This window comes from Adiantum capillus-veneris, chromosome 20, assembly GCF_014529385.1.
Source record: "Adiantum capillus-veneris isolate H3 chromosome 20, ASM1452938v2, whole genome shotgun sequence".
Classification (NCBI taxonomy): Eukaryota; Viridiplantae; Streptophyta; class Polypodiopsida; order Polypodiales; family Pteridaceae; genus Adiantum; species Adiantum capillus-veneris.
In genome coordinates, this window is record NC_140950.1 from 62,833,033 (window position 1) to 62,845,234 (window position 12,202).

Below are 12,202 nucleotides of genomic sequence, written 5' to 3' on the forward strand. Positions count from 1 at the left end.
TTTTAAAGACATCGGTAAGAAGAGACGATAAAAATAGGGCCCATGCCAATTTCTAAAAGCCCAAATTTGCGCACCTTTTTTTTAAAATGTGTGAAAAGCATTGCCTTCAAAGAAATTTTTGACAGGCAAAAAGATGGCCATCTCATTTGAGAGAGTGACTCCTAGAAGAATATATGGTGCTCCTTGGTCCAAGCTATAAGCAACGAGTACAGAGATCATGATCTTCATTTTGAGAAAATGATTCGCAGAAGTATATATGGTGCTCTAGGGCATGAGCTACTAAAAAAGAAGTTATTGCATGGCCAAGGGTGATGTAATGGAATTGGCCTATTAACTTGAGAGTAGTGGAAATTAATGAGAGTACTTTTGAGAAATTACTTTGTGAGCATGCGGGTGAACATAATTGAAGATAGCAACATAGACATAGCAATTAGTTAACTTGGCATGAACAATAATTTTGCAAGAGAGAGAATTTAGAGAACATGACAACAGTTGAGGACCTGATTTATGTGGAGCCGGTCCCCCCCTCTAATAGGCATTTGTATTATGATTTCTCCCATTAAGAGAGACTTGTTACAATACAATCTTTGTGTTCCTTGTGACCTAGGTGATGCAATGAAGATGGAAAGATTCATGCATCACAAGCATAACATAAACTTTGTGGAAAGCTTTAACTATCCCAAGCCTCAGTCCCAAGACCTCAAGCACCTTCGAAGGTGGAGAGAGCTAGCAGGGAATGAGGGTAGGGAAAAGGAAGAAGAAACATTTCATAGGAGAAAGAATTAGTTCCTCACTTATCATCACTCTTCTTGCTAACATACATAATAGCATAGTAATGAAAATGGAGAAGATGAAAATCTTAAGCTTTGAAGCATGGCTCTTGGTTGGATTTGCACTCCATAGCCAAGAGTGTTGGTGTAGGCTCTCAATCTCTACTTGCTTCGAGAAGGAGAGGGAGATCTGCACTTTGCACTTCACACAATGAGAGTGCGTGTGAGTGTGTGTGGGAGAGTATACTCCTCAAGAAACCCCCTATCTTGCTTTGGTCGACCCCCCCCCCCCCCCCCCCCCTTGTAGCTCATGCTTGAAGCTCATTGGACCCCTCCAGGCCTAGCCAATCACAAGCAGGAGGCATTACAAGCAACAAGGGTAGCCTTGGGACAAGTGTCCTTCTTTCTCCTTTGAGAGAGAGGACTTGATAAAGGCAAAGACAACTAATTAAATCTGCTAAATTATCATTGGACCCCTTGGGTGGCCAAGCAATAAGCTTCAGGCACACCATGAGGGCAACATGAGGAGGAACTTGACAAAGTGTCCCTTTTGCTTTCTTTGTACTAGGCATGCCTTGTGTGAGTGTGTGTGTGTTCTCTCATCCCCCCTCATGTAGGGCTCGCCCCCTCCTTGTAGGGATTGAATCTTAACTTTTTGACACCTCAAACCATTCAAGCTTAGGCCCAGTTCCCACCACAAGCTTGGTGGCCCTTAAGCACTTCAAGCTTGGGATGGGTTCTCACCTCAAGTACAACCCTAGCACCTCAATCATCTCAATCATCAAGCACCTCAAGCACCTTAGGCTTGGGCCGGGTTCCCACCTCAAGCTCAGCCCTAGCTTACCTAAGGTCAAAAGGACTTTTACGCTAACTATTGGAGGTGTTCAATGAAGCTAACCCTAAGCTCTTATGCTCCATTGGTTAGCATTGGTCTTTGATAGACCATCTCTCATTTGGGCCCCTGTACCATTGGCCCGTGTTGAGATAGATCTATAAGCACATGTCTATATCTTAACCCTTGTTTTTGTTTATTCTCCCACATTAAATGATTAGTTTAATATGAGAAAATCATTTGGGTTGGTTAGATATTAGATTTTATGATAGGCGACTTGTTTTGGAAGCACGAGATTTGTTTCCTTTGGTTTTAACAGTGCCAATGGAAATTCTAGGAGAGTTATGGATCAAATTTAGTGAATTCTTGATCCGTTTTCTTAAAATTGAAAAATCCTTGATAATTTTTCAATCAGACTTGATTAAATTCTCCACCTTGAGAGAAAGTGCTTCTAGATTTTGCATGCGATGATTGCAAATAGTCTCTACTACCATGATTTTCTCAAGTGGTCGAAATTAAATTATCATGTCAAGATGATGGATGAAAGATTAATTTACCATGTGTATATTTGCCCATTCCGAAGGCTTTTGAGTCGTTTTCATTTTCCAAGCTAAGACAAATCAATGCCAAACCAATGCATCAAAGCTCTATTTTCAAGCTCTTCTTATACTTAATTCCTATCACAACTCAACATTTCTCTCCTAACACATATGATGGGAATGGGATCGTGCTAGCTAGGGTGGATGAAAGAGAAACATAGTGCAAGTGTATGAGTGTGTGTAAGCAGGATTATCACTCAAGTGAATTAGGTTTCAAGATAGAATTAGCTTGGACTCATAAACACAATCTTAAGTATTGACTTAGCTTAGCACATGCTCACCATAGACAAGCATGTAGTGCAAAGTAGACTTGTGTTTATTCATTCATGTAATGAGCTTTAAGTAGCTCTACAACTTTTCTCCACAGCATGCATGATAATTCCACTCTTCTCTCCTTGACTCACACTTGAGGACAAAGCTCACACTTTACAATCCACCCCTTGAGGTTTGGACTATGACAAAATACAGAAGATGTAGTATCCACACAGGATGATAAAATCCACATGGATGATAATATCCACACAACAAAATAAAAGTCCTCCCCTACAAGTAGAGAGGCTGCATCTTCAAAGTACGTCTTCATAAAAGATAAGGTTGTTCTTGCCTTCGTCTTCTTCGTCTTCTATCATGTGAGCCAACCCTTTGATAGGTCTCTTCCCTTTGTAGCTTCTACTGTTGCTTCTACTATTGTTGCTTTCTCCACTGCTACTACCTCCATTTGAGTAGCATCGAGAAGGAGGGTGTCCCTTCTTACCGCATTTGTTGCAAGGATTGTTTGTGTAGCAGTCTTTCGCTACGTGTTCCATTCTTCCACATTCATAACACTTTCTTTCACTTGATGATGTTGATGGTGAATATCTTCCCCTTGAGGATGTCGTGACAAAAGCCCCTCTTGATGAGGTTAATGAACCTTTTTGCTTTCTTTCTTCTGCTTGGATTGAGTTGATGACATCTTGGAAAGGTGGAGCCGGTTCTTTTTCTTCAAGAATTGTAACTAAGTGGTCATAGGAAGGTGGAAGTGCACTTAGTAGTATGACCACTTTGTCGTCTTTTGGTACCTCGACTTGGATGTAAGTGAGCTGCGTGACAATGTTCTTAAGCCTATTTACTAAGCTAGCAATGTCCTCCCCTTCAGTCATAATGACCTTGTAAAGTTTTTTTTTTGAGACTAACTTTACTTCTTTTGGCCCTGGTCCCAAAATTGCTTTCTAGGACCTGCCATGCTTCATGTGCATGCTTATATTCGTCTATGAAATGCACATAGTTGTCATGCAAGGAGGTGATAATGATACCTAATTCTTGTTTGTCTATGGCCAAATTATGTGCACTTGCTATGAGTGTAGATGCCCTAGTGTGCACTCCATCAGGTTCGCCTTGTTGCTCTAAGGCAGTGTTGATGACAGACCACAAACATTTTTTCATAAGGTATCCTCTTAATTTTGTTTGCCAAGTGTGAAACCCTTCCTCATTGTACTTTTCAATTCCCTTTTCCCCCATTGTGCTAATAGAGGAGTCTTAGCTTAGGAGACTCTCCTAGCCAGTATCTACCTCTTTACATGAGTACGAATTCCTCTTTAGAGATGATAGAAGTTTTATTTGCAAATTTTTGTGCTTGGCTACAAAACTTTAGGGTTCATTGCAAGATAGAGAGAGAGAAATCCCCTTTGTGAAGCTCCTCTTCATTGGAGTGAAGCTCCTCTTCACAAGGTGCTTTGAATGCTTGTTGAAAAACTTAATGACGTGCCTTTTAAGAAATCCAAAAATTTTACGTGCAATTACTGGCAAAAGCTTAGTAAAATTGACCTAAAACCGAGAGAATTTCAAGGTTGCCCTTACTTTCACCAGTTAGGGAAAATGTAGTTTTCTAGCCTTGAAAAGAATCCTCCTTTCTTCCTCCTCTTTTTTTTTATAAAAAATAGCTTTGCTGCAGCTCGCTGCTTGATGTAGCTCTCCTTTGTAAGCTTGGAGAATTGAAGTTAACTCGGATTGATGTCGAAGGCACTTGCATTGGGCACGCACGAGAGGGTTACGAGTTGCGAGCAGTGTTCGGGGAAAATGTGTCTCAACTTAATATCGTGACGTTTTCAATTTCAAAAATGCCGGTTGAGGACGAAGGGAAAAGGAGATATTCCGTCCCAAAAGAGAGAAAAATGGTGTAAAATTGATTTTTCCCGAACACTGGTTGCGAGGCTCGAAATTGCTTGTGCTGCTTGGCAAGAGCAAACAAAATTTGTCAAGCTCAAGATGCGTAGGGGCCGACGTCAATAGCGAGGCAAGAAGGTGCACTGGCGCAAGGGGTAGGCAGTCGAGGTGCGTGGTGATGAACACACACATTAACAACACCACGTGTAGGGGCCCAGGGGCTTTGAAGGCCGTTGTCCAGTCTGTCGATGACCGTGTGTTGAGTCACGAGTAGGAGGCGGGACAGCCCAAGCATGCGCTTTTAGGAGTTGACCTTTTGTTTTGTAAGAATGTGGTTCCCACCAATAAAGTACACACACATACACATACTATCTTTCTTTCACACACCTAGAAATAGGGGGACAATTTAATGGTCTTGATTTCCAGAATTGAGCAGTCTATAGAAGGATGAAAACAAAGGAAGTTTAAGAGCTTAATAGGATAGCCAAATGTGGTGCAAGAGCTCTACGTGGACATAAATTCCAATCGCCGATGATGGCTCTAATGAGAGAAATTTTGCAATGAAGTAAGCTAAAAACAAGCACAAAAACAAAACAAAACAAAAATATAAATCCTCTCCCTAATCAAGCCTATCTAGTGAGAGATGCAACTAACTATGAAGAATGCCAATGGACCGTAATGATAATTAAGAAATACTAATCCCTCTAATGGATATGCTAATCACTAACACACAAATGTATGATAACAAACCTAGCTAGTAAACCGTGGTGCTCTGATATCACTTGATGGGAATGGGATCGTGCTAGCTAGGGTGGATGAAAGAGAAACATAGTGCAAGTATATGAGTGTGTGTAAGTAAGATTATCACTCAAGTGAATTAGGTTCCAAACACATGTTAGAAGAGAATCACAACATTATTGGCCTAGATATAGCCCTCAAAGAGCACGACACACTCCTCACTTGGATATTTAATATATTATTTGCAAAAGTAAGTGTCAAAATTTGAAGCCTCTATTTTTACAAAAAGTTTGTATAAACCATTAAGGTTGGTTTACACACAAAATGAGCAAATGTTGGCTTTATTGAACCAACAAATAAACTAATAATGTTGACTCTACAACAGCTTCCCCAACTTCCAAAAGTCCAATCTACACTGTCATCAACCCACATTAGTTAACCATTAATAAATTAAAACAACAAGTAATTAACCATTACAAACCTAAATATTCCATACACATGTCGATGCTACCCACATACAACATAGAAGTTCTATTCTATGTAGTGACAATGACATTTTATGAAGAAAAATCTTGTATGTTCTCTTTTTCCTTTGGTGGAGCCATTTTTGGGATAGCCTCCTTGCCACCATGCCCACATTGTTTGAGGGGAGAGTTACTTCTTGTGAGAGGTCTTCTCAAGAGGTCTCCTCTCGTCAATGGCATTGCATCTCCTAAGCGGGGCTATATTGCTCTAGAGAGGAGGTTGTCATCCTAGTGGATATATGAATTTTCTTGTACCTTTGGTCATAGTTCAATGCCAAAGGGGAGGTTTTTGGGTAAGGGTTGTATTTTATGACCTAGCTGGTGTACCCTTCCTTAGAGTTCTCTTTTGTATCTTGGTGTGTATTCCTCTTGTCTTTACGAGCCTATGTAGCTAATGTGACTTGTCTAAGTTGACTAATGTGACTCCTTCTTGTGAGAGGTCTTCTCAAGAGGTCTCCTCTCGTCAATGGCATTGCATCTCCTAAGCGGGGCTATATTGCTCTAGAGAGGAGGTTGTCATCCTAGTGGATATATGAATTTTCTTGTACCTTTGGTCATAGTTCAATGCCAAAGGGGAGGTTTTTGGGTAAGGGTTGTATTTTATGACCTAGCTGGTGTACCCTTCCTTAGAGTTCTCTTTTGTATCTTGGTGTGTATTCCTCTTGTCTTTACGAGCCTATGTAGCTAATGTGACTTGTCTAAGTTGTACATAGGCTAAAAGCATCCCCTTCTTTCTAGGGCCGACCAATGTAAGTCCAACCCCTATGACATGCAGTAAGGAGTATGTCAATTGCAATGTAAGGCCTATATATTACGTCTCTCCAATATATTGAGCAATTTTGTACACTCCTCAATCCAAATGAATAATTTAATGCATTTCATGATTATGGTTTTCAGTATCGTGTTTCTCTCAATAAGGAATGTTTAATTGGCATTTTCTCGTTAACCATGAACATACTATATTATTCTATTATATAGAAAAGAAAAAAATTAAGACATTTGTTAAAAAAATCTCCTCTAAAAGGGTAGAAAATATATACTTTTTGAGATAGTAAGAAAAAGAAGACATTTTGTTTTATTTTCGAAGTCGGGTAGGGCACACCCGGCCGCTCCCTCTCATACACCAAAAAATGTAAATAAGAAGAACGACCAGGACTATGCACCCAGAAACCGAAGGCGTCTAGACGCTTTTGTAACTAGTTTCCTCTGGACTACGAGAGTTCAAAATTATCTACTCTTAGGGCCATGACCAAGAACCTACATAGACATAGCAAAAAGGTATATTGCTTTCTTTTTGGAGAGAGAGAGAGAGAGAGAGAGAGAGAGAGAGAGAGAGAGTATGATACCCTCCAAAATAGTATTGTGCCTGGGCTGCCTTTATTAGAATGGAAATTTTAAGAGAAATTTTCATGTGAACATAGTCTTATATGCAAATCTTTCTCATTGTCATCATAAATCAAAAGTTTCCAAGATTGTAATTTCTTATGCGGATGAGAGAGAGTATGTGAACCTCAAAGTCAAAACAATGATGTTGATAATCCAACTCCATCAAAGAGGAACCAAAAACATCAAGAAAGACAACATCAGAGTGGAAATTTAGAACCATAGATAGTGTGGTCCAATAGTAGATAATTCACCCAATAACCTACAAAATCTTAAAACAATAGCAAGAAGATGTATGCAACAATTTGCCCCCAAAGGAAGAATTTTGATGTCTTTATTAGAATTTTGTTTGTGGATGATTAGAATACTACAAAGCATTTGTATGATCAGGTGTGCCATCATGCATTAATTGTCTCAAAAAGAATAGTATTCTGAAAAATCATCTGCAAATGGTTAAGCCATCAAAGAGCTTTTTTATTTGGTCGAAACCACTTCACGGGAGCTTGTTGTAGCCCTTGAATATTGACAGAGCATGCGAGAGAGAGAAAGAAAAGACATGAAGTGGGCCAGACAGTTGCTCCTTGGCCACATAATATGAACCCTTACTGACTTTTTTCACTACTAGTCCTCTAGAGCACAAAGACTGGGACTATGCAACAGGAAAATTACAATGATGACTTGCTTTGCTTCAAGATTGTACACCATTTCATGCAAATTTTCTTGCTTTATTTATTTAACAAAGTTATGCCAATTCCAAAACATTCACTGCTATTTAATGCTCTCTTATTTATAGTTATAGGGAAGCCTCTCATGATTGTGGCCAGATTCTGAAGGCAAAAAAAAAAAGTTGCTTGTCTTTCAAACAAATAACATGGAATCAGGTACTCTCGAGATCATTGATGAAGACAAATTACCACAAAATCTATATCATGTATCAAGTAAGATCTGACTATTGAAGCAATCAACATTATGGAATGTGTTGCCGACAGAATCGTAGCCTGTTGGTCAATTATGAGGAAGGTGAAATGCAAACCTTAGAAACTTTTATGGGGGTAGACGCAAAGAGGCGGCCGTTATATTTACAGTAAGATTGGCCCAAAACTGATAGCCCAAAGACAAGGAAAGGAGGGGCCTGACTCTTTAAGTATGGGATCCATCAGTCAGCACAGTTCTGACTGTTGGAACAAAAAAACAATCTTTCTGTGAGTTCATGTGTCTACAACACTTCTGAGCTTGTACCTCCTTGCCACCACATGTAACCTCATGCTATATTTGCATTTGGAAGCCCCCTTTGCAAATCGTCGCATCACCTAAAACACAATAAGACTCTCTCTCTCTCTCTCTCTCTCTCTCTCTCTCTCTCTCTGAGCAGATAGATGTGCACCCATTCATGTGTATAGAAGATATATGAAGAGGGAGATAAATACCTTGTCTGCCACAGAAGGAAGATGAGCATGCCGCTTGAAGCGGGGTTTCGCACGACGGAGTGAGGGTGCCAACACGCGAGAGCGAGGAACCTGAGGGGTAAGAAGTGGGGTACGGGCCTCAAAGGAGTCAATGCGAACAGCCGATGGGCGAGGAGGCTGCTCCTGAAGGATCTGAGTGCCCAAGTGGACCTGCTTGCACGAACCTACTCTGAAACAGGAGACAAGGGCGAATTCCGATAAGGGTTTATCATCGTCGAGGGCGGCGATCTCACCCAGCTCACCAACACCTGTGGTAGGAACATCGGGGAATTTGAAGAGAAGCTGCTGCGAGGCCTCCTTGCTCACCATTTGCACAAGCTTCTGCACGGGGGTGGAGGAAGGCGAAGATGAAGAAGTGCTCGCTCTTGGCTTCATGTTAGGGTTTTGCAGGAAGCTCAGAATGGCAGGAGAGAGAGAGGACTCAGGAGTTGTAAGTCTGACAGAGAAAGCCAAAACCCGATCAAGGCGCTCTGCACATGCACAGAAATTGCCGCGTCTTCCATTTTATACAACAATCTTATTTGCCAGAGTTAATGGTCCTTCCTCTTTGCAACGGTTAGATATGGCCCTTTCCCTTTCCCTAACGTCTCTTCCCTTTCTTCATAATTTCCACCACCACCATTCTTGCAATCTTTTATATGCCTCACACTCTCTTCAATCTTGGAATCCTTGGAATCATGGCTTTCTAGGAGTGAGTCTTGAATACACCCCTATTGGATTTGCTATATCTAGCACCCCAATTTCCAACTCACACCATTTTGCGATGCCCCAAAAAACACCACTTGTATGTACATGAGAGCTTGATTAGGGGGAGTTTTGTGCAGCATGCTGAAATTGACCAAGCTAGTGTCAAGACTTTGTCACGTACATGATCTACCTCATCCTTACTGAAATCGCTATCCCCCCTTCTGGTCCCCAGCTAGATTGTAGGGCCATCGTTGCAAGCCGCATACACAGCCCTACTTTGACATGTTTGATGCATCAAGTAAAGATTCCTCCCTCATCAGACTTTATAGCTTGCTGTTGCGGTGAGCTTTCAACTACATGTGCACGCACAATTCTCCCTGAAGAATGAGAGGTTGAGCGACTAAACAGTGAAAGCCTACACGCACTATGCCAATCCACTCTTCTAAGTTTCCCATGGACATTCCTTATTGCAACCCACACATGTGCATATGAGGAGTGTGATCTTGGAGGATTGGGCCATCAAGGAGGACCATACAAAGCTTCTCCCACTTTGCCAAAGAGCCCAACCTTCATGCTTAGAGGGATGTGCATATAAACTTGTCGCTTAGCTCTCGCATGCAACAAGCGACAAGTAAACTAAAGAGTCAACACCGAACAACGCACCATGCTTTCACATTGTAATGGAATTGGCCTATTAACTTGAGAGTAGTGGAAATTAATGAGAGTACTTTTAAGAAATTACTTTGTGAGCATAGCGGGTGAACATAATTGAAGATAACAATATAGAAATAACAGTTAGTTAACATGGCATGAACAATACTTTTGCAAGAGAGAATTTAGAGAACATGACAACCGTTGAGGACCGGATTTATGTGGAGCCGGTCCCCCCTCCAATAGGCATTTGTATTATGATTTCTCCCATTAAGAGAGACTTGTTACAATACAATCTTTGTGTTCCTTGTGACCTAGATGATGCAATGAAGATGGAAAGCTTCATGCATCACAAGCATAACATAAAATTTGAAGAAAGCTTTAACTATCCCAAGCCTCAATCCCAAGACCTCAAACACCTTCGAAGGTGGAGAGAGCTAGCAGGGAATGAGGGTAGGGAAGAGGAAGAAGAAACATTTCATAGGAGAAAGAATTCGTTCCTTACTTATCATCACTCTTCTTACTAGCATAGATAATAGCATAGTAATGAAGATGGAGAAGATGGCAAGCTTAAGCATTGAAGAATGACTCTTGGTTGGATTTGCACTCCATAGCCAAGAGTGTTGGTGTCGGCTCTCAACCTCTACTTGCTTGGAGAAGGAGAGGGAGCTCTTGCACTTTGCACAATGTATAATGAGAGTGTGTGTGGGAGAGTATACCCCCTAAGCAACCCCCTATTTTGCTTTGGTCGGCCCCCCCTTGTAGCTCATGCTTGAAGCTCATTGGATCCCTCCAGGCCTAGCCAATCACAAGCAGGAGGCATTACAAGCAACAAGGGTAGCCTTGGGACAAGTGTCCCCCTTTCCCCTTTGAGAGAGATGACTTGATAATGCAAAGACAATTAATTAAATCTTCTAAATTATCATTGGACCCCTTGGGTTGCGAACCAATAGGCTTCAGGCATACCATCAAGGCAACGTGAGGAGGAACTTGACAAGTGTCCCTTATGATTTCTTTGTACCAAGTATGCCTTGTGTGAGTGTGTGGGTGTTCTCTCTCATCCCTCCTCATGTAGGGCTCGCCCCCTCCTTGTAGGGATTGGATCTTTGACTTTTGACACCTCAAGCCCCTCAAGCTTAGGCCCAGTTCCCACTACAAGCTTGGATCTTAAGGACTTTAAGCTTGGGCTGGGTTCTCACCTCAAGTACAACCCTAGCATCTCAAGCATGTCAAGCCCCTCAAGCATCTCAATCATCAAGCATCTCAAGAACCTCAGTCATCAAGCACCACAAGCACCTTAAGCTTGGGCCGGGTTCCCACCTCAAGCTCATCCCTAGCTTACCTAAGGTCAAAGGACTTTTACACGTCTTAACCCTTGTTCTCGTTTATTCTCCCACATTAAATGATCAGTTTAATATGAGGTAGAAAAGATAAAGCCTTAATCATTAGCCAATCTTACTTAGCGGGTAGAGGATCCCTTTTTACCCTACGACATCTTTCCAACATGGATGACTAATCCATTTGGTGCTTGGGAAACATAGCCGCCGCAAGCATGTCTGCTCATTCGTCCATTTCATTCTCCCAAAGTAGAGTGACAAATTCTACTTGGTGTTTGAGAGACGTCGTCATCACAAACATGATTCTAACCATGGATACTATTTAAATTTGTGCACAATTAAAAAGAAAGTAGTCTTATAAGACAATAACATGAGTCATTTAACAGAAATTTGTACATTTGCTTACTCTAATGTAGCATTGTAAGCATTGACAAGGTTCATACTATCCTTAAGCTGTATTCCTTGCATCCATCTAGCATCTTAAAAAGGATAATTTTTGAACTTAATAAGATACCGTCGGATAATCTTACCATGTTGTAGTACCTTGTCTTCATGCCGAAGGATAGCTTTGGGTTGTAGCACCTCCTCTTGGTCTTCAACTTCGGGAGGGTCTTTGATAATTGGTTCACTTGGTGGCTCTCCTTTGTAGGGCTTAAGTAGGCTCACATGAAAGGCATTGTGTATGAGCCAATGGTTGGGCAACTTGAGTTGGTAAGCCGTCTCATTGATGGGCTTCAAGATTTGGAAAGTACCATAGTATCTTTTTGCTAGTTTAGCATAATACTTTTGATGGCTTGTAGGATTTTTGCCCGTGGTTTGCCTTAATCGAGCCTTAGGAAACTTAAGCAAGACCCATTCATTTTTTTTGAATGTTAAGGCCCTTCTGTGCTTGTCATCAACAGCTTTTTGCCTTTGTTGAGATATGGATATAGCCTCCTTAATCTTTTGAAAAGATTCTTGTAGGTCACAGCTATACTCATCAACGCCGAAGATCTTCCCATGTATTTTTAGTAGAAAGGGACTTTTAGGTCTTCCCTCAATGATCTCAAAAGGTGCTTTTCCCATAGAAGTAT

General features: G+C 41.2%; 1 protein-coding gene across 1 annotated transcript; it reads right to left on the reverse strand.

The window, feature by feature from the left end:
• Window positions 1–7,888: 7,888 nt before the first annotated feature.
• On the reverse strand, window positions 7,889–9,025 carry LOC147432607 (uncharacterized). Its single transcript, XM_086491611.1, has 2 exons — window positions 8,416–9,025; window positions 7,889–8,298 (listed from the first exon to the last, which is right to left on the reverse strand). Exons 1-2 carry the CDS (start codon window positions 8,827–8,829, stop codon window positions 8,197–8,199), a joined length of 516 nt encoding a protein of 171 aa, XP_086347737.1. The 5' UTR covers window positions 8,830–9,025; the 3' UTR covers window positions 7,889–8,196.
• Window positions 9,026–12,202: the final 3,177 nt, after the last annotated feature.